Source organism: Rhipicephalus microplus, chromosome 7 (genome assembly GCF_043290135.1).
Source record: "Rhipicephalus microplus isolate Deutch F79 chromosome 7, USDA_Rmic, whole genome shotgun sequence".
Classification (NCBI taxonomy): Eukaryota; Metazoa; Arthropoda; class Arachnida; order Ixodida; family Ixodidae; genus Rhipicephalus; species Rhipicephalus microplus.
In genome coordinates this window covers 53,003,804-53,022,752 of record NC_134706.1, presented here as the reverse complement: position 1 = coordinate 53,022,752, position 18,949 = coordinate 53,003,804, and the positions used below count along the sequence as shown (strand labels likewise).

At 46.7% G+C, this 18,949-nt stretch overlaps 1 protein-coding gene across 1 annotated transcript in view; it reads right to left on the bottom strand.

Moving 5' to 3' along the window:
- The window catches only part of LOC119179216 (BTB/POZ domain-containing protein 6-A), a 32,995-nt gene extending 17,046 nt beyond the window's left edge, over positions 1-15,949 (bottom strand). Inside the window, exon 1 of the mRNA XM_075868127.1 lies at positions 15,763-15,949. Coding sequence (XP_075724242.1) covers positions 15,763-15,769 — 7 coding nt within the window. The 5' untranslated portion in view covers positions 15,770-15,949. The remainder of the gene's footprint in view (positions 1-15,762) is intronic.
- Positions 15,950-18,949: the final 3,000 nt, after the last annotated feature.

The following is an 18,949-nucleotide window of genomic DNA, read 5'->3' as shown; positions in this document are numbered from 1 at the left end:
TTTTCTTCGAGGAGTGACATACGGCAGCTGTCTCAACCTTGCTTTTTGCTCCCTCGTGGGGGTACGTCGTCGTTTAACTCCCTTGTGGGGTACGTCAAGTGGTTTCTAGATGTTGAGACACGAGAAAGTGATCACATTCTAATCTACCTTAACATCAAAGGCTTGTCTGGTTGTGGTCCACGGACGACCATTCTAGCAGTCTAATGGACAGACTTCAAATCTGACATGGAAGATGCTTGCAGTGATGGCCTACTATCTGGGTTAAAGCAAACAATTAAGAGCACAATGCCAAACGCCACTCGCACGGTGACCATACCTTCCACGCGAAACGTCTTTGACATAGAGTTGGATGACTCCGAGCACTCTGACGCCGGGCGGAGCGTCGGTATTAGCGTACAAAATTAATTCACGATCTTAGGGCAGCCAGCAGGATGCAAAAAAAGATTCGGCTTCGCATGGATAGATTAGCGTCGGAACGATGGACAACGTTTTTCCAGACACTAGACCCTCACAAGCCACTCTCACACATTTGAAAAATGGTGCAAGGTCTGCGTCACCCTAAGCGCTCGCGCTATTTCAAGGGAGTCAAGGCATCGATGTCGCAGAAGATTTCTGTGCGCAGATCGCCAACTAAGCCACTTGTCCATATTCTACTGTGAGAGGTGACGACCCCCGTTCCTACCACATGAACCCCCCTTTTACAATGGAGGAGCTCGAGGCGGCACTAGCTCTCCTCAGGCGTTCAACTTCTCCGGGCCCATATGGTATTCCGTACCGAGCCTTGTGGAACCTTGGGGAAGGTGCAAGGAGGGAACTGTTGAGCCTTTACAACATCTCGTGGCAGGATGGCAACGTTCCTGACGACTGGAAAGTAAGCCGCTTGTTACTCATCTTGAAGCAGGGCAAATCCCCTTGTCGAACTCGCCTCATACCGCCCAATAGCACTGGCCAGCTGCGTAGGGAAGATAATGGAACGAATGATACTAGGCCGCCTGGAGTTTTATCTTGAATACTACAAGATTTATCCGAATTCCAAGGCTAATCTCCGACGCGACCACTCTTCCATTGACAATGTCGTTGATTTAGTTTCGTACGTTCAGCTCGAAAAATCCCGTAAGTGACAATCTACAGCTTTGATTCTAGATGTGAAAGGCGCATATGATAATGTACTACATGAAGCCATTTTGGGTGCTCTTGCAGTGGTTGGCCTTGGTGGTCGAGTCTTTCGGTGGATTTCGAGTTACCTGGCTGCAAGATCATTCTTTGTGTTAACTGAAGATGGCCTAACTACGCTACGCTATACTTGATTGATTGATATGTGGGGTTTAATGTCCCAAAACCACTATATGATTATGAGAGACGCCGTAGTGGCGGGCTCCGGAAATTTAGACCACCTGGGGTTCTTTAACGTGCACCCAAACCTGAGCATACGGGCTTACAACATTTCCGCCTCCATCGGAAATGCAGCCGCCGCAGCCGGGATTCGAACCCGCGCCCTGCGGGTCAGCAGCCGAGTACCTTAGCCACTAGACCACCGCGGCGGGTTACGCTATACTTCCAAGGGTGTTCCTCAAGGTGGAGTTCTTAGACCGACGCTATTCAATCTTGCACTAATTGGCCTTGCTGAATATTTGCCAAGTACCACTAAAATCTCAATATACGCAGACAACATCTGTGTCTGGACTTCGGCAGTCACACGTCCTCAGATACATTCCCGGCTTCAAAAGGCAGCAACTATGATTGCCAGCTACTTGTTAAAACAAAGTCTCAGCACTAGAAAAATGCTCGCTAGTGGCCTTCACTCGCAAAGCAATGACCTCTTATGTCATTTCAATCTACGGGCGACCGATTTCTTACACCAGAACCCACTGGTTTCTGGGCATCATTATTGACAGAGACCTCTGTTGGAGTCAGCATGGGGCCTATATGAAGAAGCGCCTGACCGCTATTTTATAATTGTTGAAGTTCCTGGCAGGAAAGACGTGGGGGATGTCACTAGACGCAATGATGGAACTTTACAGAGCCCTGTTTCTCGGTTTCTTGAGATATAGCTTGCCTGTGCTTAGCAATACCTGCAAGACCGATGTTCGTGCTCTACAGGCAGTACAAGCCCAAGCACTTAAAGTGTGCCTCGGTCTGCCCAGGTGTACGTCAAAAGAGGCAACAATCGCAATTGCTGGTGACTATCCGATACAAACTCACATTGTTGTAGAAGTCCTAAGAACGCACATCAGACACTTCGCACGTGCTCCCTGTCATCACCTTGCACTGTTGCTTTCAGAGAGGCCCCAAGCATCGTTCGCTAAAGTGATTGTGAAGTACAACGAGAAACTTCCCTCGGGCTTCACTCCTGCATATAAACCATCGATACACCCTTGGTGTCTTATTCGACCCACAGTGCATCTTAGTTTACCAGGGATCCGGGGGAAATCTGAGCTTTCATCGCCCATGCTGAAACAACTGTCTCTTCTTCTTTTGCAGGAGAAATATTCTGACAGTGTACAGATATATATCGATGGCTCCACGAACCGCCAGTGTTCGTGAGGTAAAGTAGTTGTCCCAGGAAGAGGCGTTACCAACAGCCTTAGAACTGACCACTCCACGGCATCTACAGCAGCGGAACTAGCTGCTTTGCGCGCTGCACTTTGTGTGGTCAATCGGGAACCGCCGCAACAATGGTTGATTTTCAGCGACTCAAGGGCTTCCCTACAATCTGTGCTCTCAGCACTGCGTCGTGGGCAGTACGAACAGCTTGTTTCCGAAATTAGATGCCTTCTCCACACTTCACACGAGAAAGAGCATCATGTGACGTTTCAGCGGCTGCCAAGTCACTGCAGCGTTATAGGGAACGAACAAGCCGATACTGCCCCGCGGGCAGCTCTTGAAGGAACACGAGAAGAAGCCTTACCACTTTCGCGGACCGATGCAGCTAGTAATTTTCGAAGACTTGCGCGTGAAATCACGTTTTCATTACGGTGCCCACCAAGCAACGAGAAGAATCATCAACACCACCTATACGAGAAGAAGCCTTACCACTTTCGCGGACCGATGCAGCTAGTAATTTTCGAAGACTTGCGCGTGAAATCACGTTTTCATTACGGTGCCCACCAAGCAACGAGAAGAATCATCAACACCACCTGTTTGTCCTCTTTGATGGTTCTCCGCATGCCCACTGGGCTCGACTGAAGAGAAGCCACCCTTCATCATCGCCTATGGCGAGAAGTGGCATTTACAGAATCTTATTCCTTTGTCATAGGGATAGCCGACAACGCTCTCTACGATGCCTGTCATTGCGAAGAGACGTCACACCACACCCTGTGCGACTGTCCGTTGTATGACATCCAGAGACAGTCACTAGCGTCCGTTCTTGCGCGCATCGACAACAGCCAAGAGTCTTTGGACACTATTCCGTCAAGTGCCCGAGAGAAGACATTGCAACAGAAGGCGACAAAAGCTCTGTTGAAATTCCTACACGACAAGGACTTGAACAAGAGGCTGTAATAGCAATGTAACACAGCACGAAAGACAAGATTAAACTATGACTGAGTGTGCGTGCGTGTGCTGCCGATTGTGCTGTGTTTATCTATCTTCCCTCTTTGCTCTCTTTTATCTCCCCCATTCCCCTCCCATGCGCAAGGTAGCGAACCGGCTGCCTATAGGCTCGTTAACCTCCCTGCCGTTCTTTTCCTCCTATTTTTCTTCACGAGATTTTCTGCAGCCACGTTGGATAGTTAAATATTATTTTCTAACCTTTGCAGAAATTCACGTTGTTTTGCTTGCGTACAGGATTCGCCAGTGCTTTTGTACTGCATGAATCATATAACATTCATTGCAAGCGGAAAGTAGCGCAGGCTCACAATTTGCGATTCCAAACCATGGCCTACGCTGCACCGCTTGTTTGTTTTTTTACGTTTGTTGATAGATGGCAGCACACTGCAAGCGATTTTTTTTTACTGATATTGAAGCGAAATGTTTTCTGTACTCCACAATAAACGTGTTGAGTGACGCCGTGTTGGGGTTGTGCGATGACGCGTTCTTGGTTTCATCAAAGTCGTTCAGTGGCGAGAATTTCTCAGATTAATTTCAGCAGTAATATTGTAAGAAATTGTCTTGACATCGAAGATTTTTAACTGGACGTAGATGGTTATAAATGCGCTGAGAGTGACAGCGACGATGAACGATCAGCTGCTAGCTCGGGAGAAGCGAGTTGCACTACCCGTCCGAATGTTCTTTTTCACGCTCGTAAATCACGTTGACTATATTTATTGACTGTATCACGTTGACTGTATCACGTTGACTGTATCACGTTGACTGTATTGTAGCTCAAAAAATAAAAACCATAGTTTTTCTTGTGCATTGCATGTAGCCCTATTACAGTGGATATTACAAAGCGCCGCATGCTGCCAACACGCTCGAGCTCGCGACCAGCGAAGCGAAATGGTTAGAGCAATGAAGTATGCAGTTACGACTACAGCTCACGCTAACTTCTCCTGTACTTCACCGGTGCCGTCCGAATGATGTTGTTCGAGAAATTTTCACCCATTCGACGTTGCGAAAAGCGTACGCGTGAATTCGTTTCGATAACCTTGTTTCGATCGCGCTGATAGAACCTGCAGCATCCGAGTGTAGCAAATTGTGCACTGTTGGAGTCTGATCATGGCTGTGACAAAACCTTTACTTAATGGGAAGTTAAATGGTTGTATCAGAACGGGCTATCGCGCATGTGCGCGGATACCACTTGCCACTTCCTTCCTTGTCTTTCCCTTCCCGTCGCTGCCCACGTAGCTATATAAGCGTCATGAATAAACGACCAGTTGGTCATTCCTTGTTCAGCAACGTGTCGTCTCGGTTCGTTACATCGAACGCGTTACATGGTGTCAGAAGTGGGATTCTCTCGGCGGCAGAATAGATGTCGTCAAGCCCCCACCACCGCAGCAGCTTTCCGGAAACCTGAGAAGAAACTGGCTGCAGTTTAAACAAAAGTTGGAGCTCTTCCTCACAGCCACATCGTCAGAAGAGCCAAGGATAGAAGCTGTGAAAGCGGCCCTACTCCTCATCGCCGCAGGTGACGATGCCCTGGACGTGTACAACAACTTCGCGTTTTCCGAAGGTGAGAACAAAGAAGATTATCAAACTTTGGTCAAAAAGTTTGAAGAGTACTGCGTCCAGCAAGGCAATGAAGTTTATGAACGGCATGTGTTCCACCTTCGAGTACAAGAGGAGGCAGCACCATTTGAAAGATTTTTGAAGGACATCAAGAAGCAAGCGAAACTCTGCAACTTTGGGGACCTTGAACAATCCATGATAAGGGACCAAGTGGTATTTGGGATCAGCGATAAAAAACTCAGACAGAGAATGCTAAGCGAGAAGGACCTTACTTTGCAGAAAGCTGATCAAATGTGCAAAGCAGCCGAAGTATCTGCGCAGCAAAATGCACAGTGGTCGAAGGAAACCCGGCAAATGGAGTACACGAGAAGAACACAACAAGCCAGCAAAAACCAGTCTTGATGTCGTCAGTATGGAAGATTCCATGCTCCAGAAGAATGTCCAGCTCGGGGAAAGTTTTGCTACGTGTGCAAGAAAAAAGAATCATTTTGCGGCGTGTTGAAGAAAGCATCAGGTTGACCAAGTGGATGATGCACAAGAGGCGGATGATAATTTCGATATCTTGAACATCAGCGTGTGCGGCATGGCGGATGGTGTGGGAGCAGATTGGACAGTGCGCGGCAAGATAGGCGGCCAAGAACCTAAATTTAAAGTAGATACTGGCTGACAAGCCAACCTACTACCTCTGTCTTTGTTCCGGCGTGTCAACCAAGCAACGGAGCCAAGAAAAAGCACGGCAGTTCTTACTGCATATAACGGAAGCATTATCAAGCACGTGGGAGTGTCAACATAAGTCCTGAATTTAAACGGCCAAGAACGTCGCGTTGCGTTTTTTATTGTGAAGAAAGGTCGCAATGCCATCATTGGTCTCAAGGCATGTCAGAAATTCGGACTGATTCCAACAGTGAATGCGGTAGACTCAAGAGAAGACATTCCCCAGCTGGCTTTTCCAAACCTACTTCGCGGAAGTGGTTGTGTAAAGCGACAGTACAATGTGGTACTGCGACCGGATGCCTTTCCGGTAGTGCAGCCTGCCCAGAGGGTACCGTTGGCGATCAAGGAGCAGCTTCATGAGGAGCTGAACCACATGGAAAGGGCCTCTATCATCGTGAAAGTGGACGAGCCTACCGATTGGGTAAGCCCTTTAGTTGTAGTAAGGAAAAAGGATGGCCGTTCGCTTATGTATGGACCCAAGGGTCATAAACAAAAGCATAAAGCGCGAACATTATCCTATGCCATCTCGGAAGGACATTGAAAGTGAAATCTTGGGCGCAAGGTACTTTTCCCGGCTAGACGCAAACGCAGGCTTCAATCAGATACCGTTGGACAAGTCCATCAGATACCGTTGGACGAGGCTACGTCACGCGTGTGCAACTTCGCAACGCCCTTTGGTCGCTACAGGTTCTTGCGGATGCCATTTGAAATTTCTTCAGCAAGTGAGGTCTTCCAGAAGACTTTAACAGAAATCTTTGAAGGCCTGACAGGCGTGCGTGTATACATTGATGATATACTAATCTGGGGGGACTCGACAGAGCAGCATAATGAACGGCTGACAGCCGTACTAAAGCGAGCGGAGCAAGCTGGGATTACGTTTAACGCCCAAAAATGTATGTTTTGTGTGACACAGATAGCATCTCTTGGTGACGTGATCAGCGAGGGCGGTGTCCGTCCCAGTCCAGACTTAATCGAGAGCATACAGGCTATACCCCAACCGAAAGATAAACAGGCAGTTCGCAGAATGTTGGGCATTGTGAATTATTTCCGCAAGTATGTACCCTCGCTTAGTAAAGGACGTCACTACTTCGGGGCCTTTTGAAGGAAAGCGTGGTGTTCGAATGGACGTCAGCACACGCGCACGAGTGGTCTCAGATCTGCAACGCATTGATGAACCCACTGACACTAGCGCTCTGTGATTCAAAAAAAGAAGTGAAGGTAAGTGCAGACGCCTCTAAAAGCGGGATTGGTGCCGCCTTGCTGCAAAAACACGGAAACGACTGGCACCCAGTCACGTACGCATCACGGGTTCTGAGCGAGAGTGAAACACGCTATGCTCAAATCGAAAAGGAAGCACTGGCTATAGTATTTGCATGCGAAAAGTTTCACCCGTTTGTCTATGGCTGCAGGATTCTTGTCGGAACTGATCACAGGCCTCTGATTGCCATCGCCCAAAAAAGTGTTGGGACATGCCACCAAGATTTTCATCCGTCTTTTCAAATACGACTATGTCTTGCAGTTCATCCTTGGGAAAGACCTGGTGCTCACAGACATGCTGTCCCGTACTGCCACGCTGCCTGGGGCCGCTGATGAAGCGGAAGACATGAAGGTCCACACAATTCAGGTGGTTTCAAGCCTGGTAAGCAGACGAACAAAGCAACGACTTCAAGAAGAGACCCGTGCCGACACGTATTTAAGCAGCGTGTTAGAGCAACTAAAAGCAGGTGCGACGATTCAAGGGGAACTAGAGCCATTCACATTGGAGTTATCGGCAGTGGACGGCGTACTGCTAAAACGGAGCAAGATCGTCGTGCCGAAAAGTATGAGATCAGAAATTCTGGGGCGTATACACGATGGCCACATGGGACAGAACAAATGCAAGGCCAGGGCACGTAGGCAAGTTTTTTGGCCAGGACTAGGCAGTGACATTGAGAACCTAGTACGACCATGCCAGGTGTGTCAACAATACGCCTACAGCCAGCCGAGCTAGCCCCTTCTACAACGGCCTACATCGAAACGACCGTGGTATCGGGTCAGAATTGACTTGTTTCAGTTTGCAGGGGACTCCTACGTCATGGTGTATGACGACCAGCCGAACTTCCCAGATGTTGAAAGACTGGTGAGCACAACAGCAGCGGAAACTATTTCTAAGATATCCGCCATATTCTCTCGCTATGGCATTCCTGCGCAAGTCTGCACCGACAACGGGCCCCTATTTTCTTCGAGTGAATTTGCTGCATTCGCAAAACGGTTCGACTTTGAACATATAACATCTAGCCTGAATTTCCCCCGCTCAAACGGCTTAGCCGAAAGGGTCGTACAGATTGTGAAACGAATTCTCAAGAAAACTACGGAGGGTCGTGAGGATTTCTGGCTGGGCATTTTGGCTTATCGATCTTCCCCCTTAGAAGATGGGCGGTCGCCACGCTTGCAACAGACGGCGCCACGCGCTTTTCAATATGGCAGCAAGCACTGAGCTCGCTGTGTTCTGGTGTATAGGCCGTGGGCATTGCAAATTGAATGGGGGCAAAAATGCTGTAAGTGCATGTGCTCAAATCTGGGCCCACGTTAAACAACCCAAGGTGGTGGAAATTGTCGGAGCCATCCTCTACGGCGTCTCTCATAATCAAATGGTGGATTTAGGACGTTAAATCCCACATATCAATCAAGCAATGTATTGAATAGAAACTTGGGATGAATTACGAGGTGCCATGACGATGATCGCTGAGGTTTCACGTACCGTTTCGGCGTATACATCGGGGGTCTATTCCTTGGGTAACATGCGCGGTGCAATATTTGTTTACAATGCGGTCCAAATATTCCTCTAATTTTCAAAAAAAAAATACAAACATTGTGTGCTGTCAAGAAATTATCAGGTGGCCGTGAGAACGAGCATATATTGCGTTTTCGAGTGCCACCGGTTTAAAAACTCGGCTCACCACCGTGCTACAATCCACGAAGACGCTCTCGCAACAATGAACATGCAGACTAGCCGTGGTGGCAGAACCACTCAACTTCCAGTGCCCTCACAAGTCTCAAATTATGCCACTAGACACCTGTCATTTTATGCTGATCGTGTGTACATGTTCTAGCTCACATGCCTAGTAGGTATATTAATTTGTTTGTTCCTTTCAGGGATTTACGCATACATGTACGGCAGCACCTAACATGAACCAAAGGGTTTTCGCTGTACATGTACGGCAGTGCCTGTATATTCGAAACGCCGCCTTTTTCGACAATTTCTCTAGCTTAGCATGTTCTGCCATACTCCGGGAGTACGTAAAATTTTTTCATGCGCCGATGTAAGTACGTTCTTCGTTTCGTTGTTCGCTTCGAGAAGCGGCGATCCGACAACCACATGCACGCCCGAGCACGTTCGTGCTTTGTTTGGTTTAAAACTCGCGCGTGATCGATTAATTTCCTATCTCGGAATGTGCTGCTTACGCTTCGGGAAGACTTGCAATCATTTTAGGCGGCGATATCTTTCTCTACTTTTTATCTTTTTCTTTTCTGCGTTGCGTAGCGGCGCGGTGGCTTTACCTTGCGCATCCTAACACGCGGTGCGGCTGGTTTCGTCCTTTTGGGTGGTTATCACCTCTCGCGCCCGCAGAGTTGATCGTTGTCGGGTTTCCAATCTCTCAAAGGGTGGCCGCTCGTGATTCTCTCGGTTTATTGCTCTCCGGGCCGCGATTACAAGTTTCCGTGCGGCGGCTAAATTACACGAACGACGCCGCGGTGGTGGCGTTTCCCGTTTTGGGGACTCGAAAAAGCTTAACAACGAACCTCGTCTTTTTGGCGATAAGACGTACGCATTACAGCTACTCCACTCGTTTTGCTGCCCGTACAATGCACAACCATAGAGATTTCTTCCGTGCACTCACTCGTCCCTTACGCCGCCACTTCTTCTGCTGCTAGTGAGTCGAGCAGCGATTCTTTCGATACGCACTACTTCGATCGATTGATTGATTTGTGGGGTTTAACGTCCCAAAACCACCATATGATTATAAGAGACGCCGCAGTGGAGGACTCCGGAAATTTCGACCACCTGGGGTTCTTTAACGTGCACCCAAATCTGAGTACAAGGGCCTACAACATTTCCGCCTCCATCGGAAACGCAGCCGCCACAGCCGGGATTTGATCCCGTAATCTGATGGTCAGCAGCCAAGTACCTTAGTCACTAGACCACCGTGGCGGGGCGAGGCGGACGGTTTCCTAAGTGCTGAATCTCATTCAATGAGTTTCAATATATCAGGCGAGGATTGAAGAGCTCAGGCTCGGATAATCATGAAGGAACGACATCTCGAGAGCGGGTGCGGAAATACGATTAGATCGGATTAAAAACGTCACTATTCGCCATTGTTGATTGTTAGAGCAAAAAAGCATTTTTTAGAGCAAACGTATTGTGGTGGACTCATTTTTTGTATGTCTGCGAGCTGTGTTTACTATAATGCCTAAATTTACCTTAAAAATTGAAGAAGTGTCTATGTTTAAATGTTTGCTTGATGTTACTATGAATAAATAAAATGTTCAATACACACAAAAAAAGATTTTTGTCACTTTACGGTTACGAAAAGAAGTTTAGGCAACATTTTTCCTGAATAGAATTGCCTGTAGAACTTAATTCAGCAATACAGAAAAAGGACGAAGAAACAGGCTTATCAGCAACAACACCGCGTATTCTTTTTAGGTGAGTTTGCATAAAATTATGATGCAAAATTAAGCACCAAATTGCGAAGGATTGGGTATTTACGAGCAAAAAAAAAAGCCATGTTTTTTTTTTAAACAGATACCCCAAATGAAGTTATTTGAATGACTCACTCACCTCGAAAAAAAAAACACCCTCCAAATGACAACTAAAATAAACTCCGAAAACACGAAGCCTTTATATTATAGTCACAACCGCCCCCCTCCACTACCCTGTTTGTTTTGCTATCCGCCATGCTCCGCAGTGCCAGCGTCCGTCAATGTCCCAGCATTTTCGCATCCAAACCATTCACCCAGTGATGTTTTAAGGCAGGGCATTGTGCCTTTGTCATGCAATTTTCTGACATCATTTTGAACGAAAGGGAAAAAGGGAATCTGCGATATTGGAGTGTATTTTGGGAATTCAGAAATTCACCAATGAGCACCGATTTATTACGGGCAGAGCGCGGCTTCGGCTTCTGCAATTGGTTTATTCAGGACGCAAGTACGCAAGCGTAGTCCTTGCGAACAGTTTTATATTTATGTGAAACATCTTTTAGTTGACACCTACTGTGGATGACACCAGGCACACTAGTTACGGTGTACACGAGTTAAGAAACGCAAGTTTTTTTTGTTGTTGTCGTGCAGGAGCACGGGCTTCTGTCTTGATATAATTAATCGCAGACACTCCACACGCATGCATTTATGTCTGTGTTTGTGCGAGACCGTACGCACGCATATTAGAAATAATGTGCAGGGAAAATGAGCTGGGAATTTTGTCATCGTTTGAAGGGAAAAAATTTCCCAAACAGGGTCACGTCTCGCAAGGCCAATTCTTCGGCGTAGTACGGAACATCACCGAATCTTAAAGCCCTCGCAACACCGCCACCAGGCGCGCACGCGAGAGCACACGCCCTTCAGAAGGCAAAACGTAGCAGGGCACGGGCGAGATACGGGGCGCCAAAGGGGAAGCTTGTGCCGCCGTTGCCGCCATCATGTCGCGCCATGCGTCTAGACACTGTGGCGCCTGCCAGCGCTGCGATGCAAGCAGGCAAGGCGCCTCGGGCAGAGTGACCTTGACCTCGGGCGGACGCCGCAGACGCTGGGTCATGAGCAAGGCTAGCGTGAAGCTCGTTGAATTGTGGATACGGCGTAGTTTGGAGTGCTCTGAACATTTCGTGGGCAGCGGTGGCGCGCGGCTTAAAACAGTTGGCGCAACCGTGATTGCCTGAGCAATAGCAATGTTTTTTATATGACGTACCAGTTACGTGCATGACTCGGCATGTAGTCCATCCTTTCATCTCGGCCCCGACTCTATAAAGGGCCAGTAAAACAACCCCGAGGTCCAAAAAAAGTCTATGAAGAGAAACATGTACACTTTTGCTTTGTGTACTTGCTGTTGCAAGCATTTTGCGAATACGTGCTAAATTGAGGAAGTTACAGAGGTTAGAACGTCGGTTTCAGCTGGTTTTGAATTTTCGCGCGGCATCGCCGTCATTCTCTCTCACAGAAAGGGAAAGGCATAGCTCGTAGTCGTGACTGGTTTAGACCAATCTATGAGACGAGTGCTACGTCAAGTCGCCGATCTGTGACCTTGCGTCACTGCGCTTGAAAGGAGGATTGGTGAGGCGCAGGATAACGAGCACGGGGATAGTTTTTCGGGATGGAACGCTCTCTGGACTTCGAGCGGACCGGTATGCGCCCCCGCGATCTCCAACGATAGCGCATCTCTGGCCGACTGGCTCGCCCTACGCCATCTCCTGAAGCAGACAAGAGCTCTCGCTGAGTGGTGCCCCGTCCTCGGACTCCTGCGACCGTGTCCATCTTTCCTATACCGGTATTCTTCTTATTTCCGTAAGTGGGTCTCTCTGTCCCTGCCCCTATCTCTATCCCTATCTATTTTATTCTTCCCTATCCTTTTTAATCCCTCCTTACCCTCATCCCCTGCGCAGAACTGTAGAGGCGCCCTCCATTGAGAGAGGCAGTAACGGAACTGCGCTTATTTCTTCCTTTTCCCCTTTTCAAGTCACTTGGGAGCCTCTACGCCGGAAAACGCGATGGGCCGCAGTTTACTCCACGGATCGCCGACCTTTTTTGAGGGGTGCAAAAAAAAAAAAACAGTTGGAGCCGCTTGATTGACCCTTCAATCAAAGGACAAAATGAGTGCGATGGACACAACTGAGCTTTTGTCTGTCGCATTTGTCTCGTAAATTTAAAACGTTTTTTTCTTCTTGCCCAAAGAGCGTATACATACACTCTAAGCAATGATCGAGTAAAGGGGTTGTTTTGTCACACAACAATAATCGTCTTCTATTTCGCGTTATTATCCTTGCAATATTATCACTGCGTGCCCGGCACTTTCAGGTTTCGTACACATGCACGTTATTGGCGCGGCCAGCGCCGAGTTTTTTAAGAAAAGAAGCGCAACCAAGCCGGATTACGATTATTGTTGAGAGATAACAAGGCCCACTTTTTTTTTTACTCGATCGTTCTTTAGAGAGTATAAGAGAGAAGACCCGAGACCCTCGTAACAATATTTTTCTCCAAATTATGCGGGCTACGAATGAATTACGGCTATAACGACTATTGTACGTCAAACGTATAGAAGGCCGAGTTCATTAGTGTGAACCTGAAAGCCTTTTGGTATGCGCTGACGTCAGCTTGCACAGAGCTTAGAATCATAGCCAGTTGAGAAAGCATAGACGAAGCGATCGTTTTTTTTTTAAATTTTGCATGACGTTATTACTACCACACCGATAGCGAGGGAACCACGGCATATGTGATGTGTCGCACGGGCGTACTCACGTCTCATTTCATGGATCGTGCCAAGGCCGTTGCCAAGGGTGGGGATTCAAACGCGTCCGAAAATTAGCAATCTTTCTTTTCTCTTATACACGCGCGCATACAAACTCACGCACGAACGTAAAATATGGCTGACCCCCCACCCCCTCCCCGAAAAAAAATTGCTGGCTATACGGCCGAAATCGTGTACATAGAAACCTGTGCTCTATAGAAAAGAAAAGTGAAGCATTCAGACTTCGCTCGTTTAAGTTATTTTAAATACCAGTAGGTCATTCGACTTCCAATAATAAAGTGTTTAAGATTAAACCAATGACGATATTCATAGTGCAACTGCAGCAGAACCTGTTTGCAAGGAGAGGAAGTCAATACACGCGCAAATTGCGTATGATTCAGAGATATATACTCGACAGTCTTACTCTGAATACAAAGGCAACAAAAGCGCGATGATTCATGGTGCGTGGAAAGAGCATGTCGGCAGTGCTTTTACCGGTGGTTTTAACAATGGGCTTCTTAGATGTGACCACTTTGTTACTGATGTCAATTCTTAATAGTGTTTGATATTTGCATATTTACGCTTTTCTGTCCATTGCCCTCCTTCCAACTATAGTCGCGCTAAATATGGGTTGCAACATTGTCTCGGCTGAAAATGGCGTTATCACTACAAACCAGCACCTATTTAAAAAAGAACGGGTGAATTAAAGTCTCGCAGTTAGCGGTAGTCTTTGAACCAATATAATGTTTATTGGCGGCATTGTTCCCGTTTTGGATCTCTTTGAGCTTATAGAGAGCGTGTTGCAAGTCACAATGAGCGCGACTGTTTACACGCATTCAAATACTAAAGCTTATCTTTTTACATGTAACGACTGGTAAGCGCAATAGCTCGAGATAACACGTCATGTCTGCCCTTGTAATGTTGGCTCTGATCTACGCAATCGAGTCGGCATCTCGCCGACATTACCCGAACCAATGGCCGTGGACACGAAGCCATATTCCTTACTAAACGATATATGGCGTCCTGTTTCAGTCCGTGAGTACCGTAGACTATAGTGTGCTCACCTAACTTCTAGGAAGTTAACATAGTGAGATGACCTAAGGACCGCGCTGAGAGGTTCTGAGGAGACACCCCAAACAACGCCACAGCTGTGGAATATAAAAAGACATTGCGGAGTCTATAGAAGCGTGAACGTCCAGGCATAAATGTCAATTATCAATCATGCTTCGAGGCTCGGGCACATAACTGTATTTGCAGAAGCCCTTTAGCTGGCACGATTTCCGGCCACGTCGGCGACGATGGCGATGTGCTTGGTACAGCCCTGTGCTTAGATTTAGGTGCACGTTGAAGAGCCTTAAGTGATAGATATTATTCTTGAGCAATGTGTTGCTTCGGGCCAGGCGACAATTCTTAATTACAGGCTTGATAGAGCGAGACTACTTAAGCAATGGACGAAGCAACACGACAGGCACAAGCTTGCCTTATGGAGCAGTGTCCACTGCTACCATCCTTACGAGGGCAAGCGCCACGTATCAGTTTACTGCTTTTTGAACGTGCGTATGTATAGCACGTGCATTTGTACAGATCTTTAGCGCCGCTTCGTAACACTTCGCCCCAATAAAAAATTTGCAACACAGTCACTTTCCCTCCGCATGCTTTGCATAACGTCGATTTCTAAGGTACGTTGGATCTGCCGAATTCTTAATTATTATTAGTGAGAAAAACACGATTATTATAAATTGTACACATAACTGCCTATCGCCATTGTGTATACACGTGAATCGGGGCAATCTTCTGGCAGTCGACAACCAAGAACTGCCAAGTTTTCCATCCGTGCTCGCGCCATATACCTCAACCGTTTCGTGAGGAAACAGTAACCTGTGTTATACTTTTCGGTTCAGGTTCAGCTCGATTTCAGGCATGTCCCGATAATACTGGCTAAGATTCAGTTCAGACTAATATTTGTGCTTGTGTACAGTTTTCGGTTGAAATTCAACACCCTTGTTCCGTGTAACAAAAGCCCCGCATCAAGCGCGCTAGTGCGAAGCACGGTGTCATGAGTCATGACACTTGACTCATGAGCAGGTCATGTCATGAGCAAGGTATAAAGAGCTGTTATTTAAGGCGAACGGGTCTCCGCGGTAGGAATATATGCACAGTGAAATTCAAAAAGAACTTCGTGCACAACATACACACCGACTATTCACACTTGTTGCATCGGGACGCAGTTATGTACCTTCCTGTCCGTATCAACGTGTTTTGTCTCATTGCAGTTCATAATAACCTAAGAGCCCGTGCACCAAATACGGCCGTTCCGCCGTTGCGGAATGACCGGGGCACATTAACAGACACTACCGCGAGATATTGTACGGTGCCTTGCGGAAGCATTGGAAAGGCGCGGTACCGCTCAACCACCGAGAGCTGACCTCAACCGACTCAATTGAAACACGCCACTGGCGACTTACCCGACATTGCGCAGGAGCAGCCAAACGATCTCCCAAGTGTCCAAGCGCGTGGAATCTTCTTTTGGGCCAACAAAACAAGTGCGGCGTTCCGTAGAGAAGAGTGGACAAGGTACCGCACAGTCAGAGCGAACAACTCATTCTGAAGCCCGTTTCGCCAATCGCACGACTCGAGCGGCTCGCACGCTCGCAAGGCCGGAACCATGTACTGTGCTCTTCTGTAGAGTACGGTCAACCAGAAGTGCTGCGGCAACACGAAAATCCAGGCTGCGCTTGAACCAGACACTGGTGAAAACGTCGCTGTGATTATGGTGACATATTCTTCTAGCATCCATTGAAGTAGTCAAAAATAATCAAAAGGTTCTTGATAGCAAAGTGTCCGACCTTACAACACGTTTAGGAAACCTTGAAGAAAAGGTGAACGCTTTGGAAAGCGTATCCGAGGGATCGCGTTCGGATTGTTCTGTTTTTATTGCGTCAGCGGTTCGTAGTGAGAATGCTACTCTTCGCGCACGACTTGACGACTACGAAGACCCATCACGACGAGACAACTTAATCTTCCCCGGAATTACTGATCCTGCAGCTGAAACATGGTCAGACACAGAAGCAAAGGTTGGGGCAATTCTTTCAAGTTCTTTCGAGATTCAGCTTTCAGATGACGCGATATCTCGAGCCCACAGACTAGGAGCATTTGTAACAAACAAGTGCCGCCCTGTTGCCGTACGGTTTGCGTCATTTATAGTTAGAGATAACATCTTTTCCCAAGAAGCAAAGTTGCGCGGTACGAACATTGACATTAACGAAGATTTCTGTAAAGCCACACGGACAGCCGAAAAAAAAAACTGATTTCGGTAAAGCCAGCGGTCAAAAGTATTCAGTAAAATACAACAAGGTTGTTATTAACAAGAAAAGTTACGTGTGCTGCCCAGTCACTGATCGTGTCTTGTCTGTTGTTCCAGTTGACGATAACAGCGAAAATGATACTAACCTAAGTCCTCCTAGCTCGTCGGTCCAAGCGTCTTCATAGCAAAAAACAAATTCACGACGTGGTGCTGTCAAACACAATTGTTCTTTTCTGCTTAGTAATGTGAGAAGTGTAATGGGCAAGCGAGACGCCCTGTCATCTCTGATTGACACCTGTCTTGCAGACGTCGTCGTATTGACAGAGACGTGGCTTTCCGCGGAAATAGACAGCTCCGAAATTCTAAATTGCGAAAAAAAATACAAGTTTTATCGATGCGATCGTGGATCGCGTTCCGGAGGCGGTGTCCTCATAGCTGTTGCAGACGATCTGGTTTCATCGCACGTAGCTCTCGTTTGCCCTCTAGAATTAGTGTGCGTTAGTGTTCGCTTGCACAATAAAGACTCTCGTTTGTGCGTGCTATCAACCACCTAATGTACCTGCTGGTTTTTCTTCAGATTTGTACGATGCCCTTAACATGCTTCATGTTTGGTTTCCCACCTCGCATATTATTCTTTTAGGCGATTTTAATTTCCCCGACATCCATTGGAATTTGCCTTGTACCTTACCTGGCTCCAGTAATTCCGAATCCACCTCTTTTGTTATTACATGCTTAGAGTTTAACCTTAGCCAGTTGGCTAACTCCCCAACCCGCATCACGTCTACTAGTTCTACCATATTAGATCTGGTGTTCACAAATAACCCAGGTCTCATCCAGTTTCTGTCAGTCGTGCCAGGTCTCAGCGATCACTCTGCCAGTCACTTTTTCGTACCGAACACGCCGTCAAAAATTAGTAAAACTACAAAAATAATCAGAGATTACTGGAGAGCTGACTACACGTTAATTAATGCTGAACTGGAGACATTTTCACACGAATTTCTTTCCAGCTTTTCTGAACACTCGGTTAACGAAAACTGGCCATGTTTTAGAGCTAAAATCGAAGAACTTACCAACCGCTTCATACCGCGCCGTAAAATAACCGATAACAATCGGTCTTCTTGGTTCACGCCTTCTTTAAGGCGGCTACTTAATAAAAAGAAGCGCATCTTTCGAAGTGCAAAGCTCTCGGGCAACATCAAAAGATAGGATGATTATCGTAGTGTAGCCGACGAGTACGCACGCGCACTCTCACTTGCCAAGCACTCGTATTTTGAACAAACGTTGCCTTCTTCATTAGTAACTAATCCTCGTAGATTTCGGCAGGTAATTGGTGGGAATAACAAAAAACAAGTTGACCTCGTTTCAGGGAGTGAATCATTCATTCCAAGAGAAAATTGTTGCCTAGCTCTTGACAGTGTATTCCCATCATCATTTGTAAACGTGGTGCCTACCACTGTTCCTAACTTGTCTACTCACAACTACGATCTAATGGAGCCAGTACACCAAGATTGGGAGGGCATAAGGAAATTAATTGAAAATCTCAAGCCTTCTTCTTCCCCCGGAGATAACGGAATTAACGCCAAGTTTCTCAAAAACACGGCATTGTTTTCGTCCTTAATACTGTACAGAATTTTTTCACAGTCTTTGGAATCGAGTACCCTGCCAAACGACTGGAAAGTGGGGAAGGTAGTTCCTCTTCACAAGTCAGGTAACACCAGCGATCCCCACAATTATAGACCCATCTCACTAACTAGTGTGCCATGTAAGCTATTAGAACATGTCATTTACTGCAACTTAGTCAACTTTCTTGAGAATAATTTTTTTTACTAACTTTCAACATGGTTTCAGAAAAAGTTACTCGTGTGAAACTCGGCTCTTATGCTTTAATAACGATTTGTTCTCTGCTATTGGTAGTGGTACGTTTATTGATTGTGTATTTATCGACTTTTCTAAAGCATTTGACACAGTTTGTCACCAATTACTATTTTTAAAATTAAGTAAACTAAATCTTGACCCCCACATTTTCAAATGGATCGAGTGCTTCTTACGTAACCACGAGCAATTTGTGACTGCTAATGAATGTAGCTCTCCTCCTACTGCCGTAACCTCGGGTGTGCCTCAAGGCTCTGTTTTGGGGTTCCTTACTTTTTTTAATATATATTAATGATTTGCCTCATAACATTTCCTCCTCCATTAGTTTATTTGCGCACGATTGTGTTATTTACCGTGAAATTTTGACCTCTAACGACACTGACACCCTGCAATCTGACCTAGACAATCTTTCTTCGTGGTGTAATAATTGGCTAATGAAACTTAACACAAATAAATGCAAATCAATGAGAATAGCT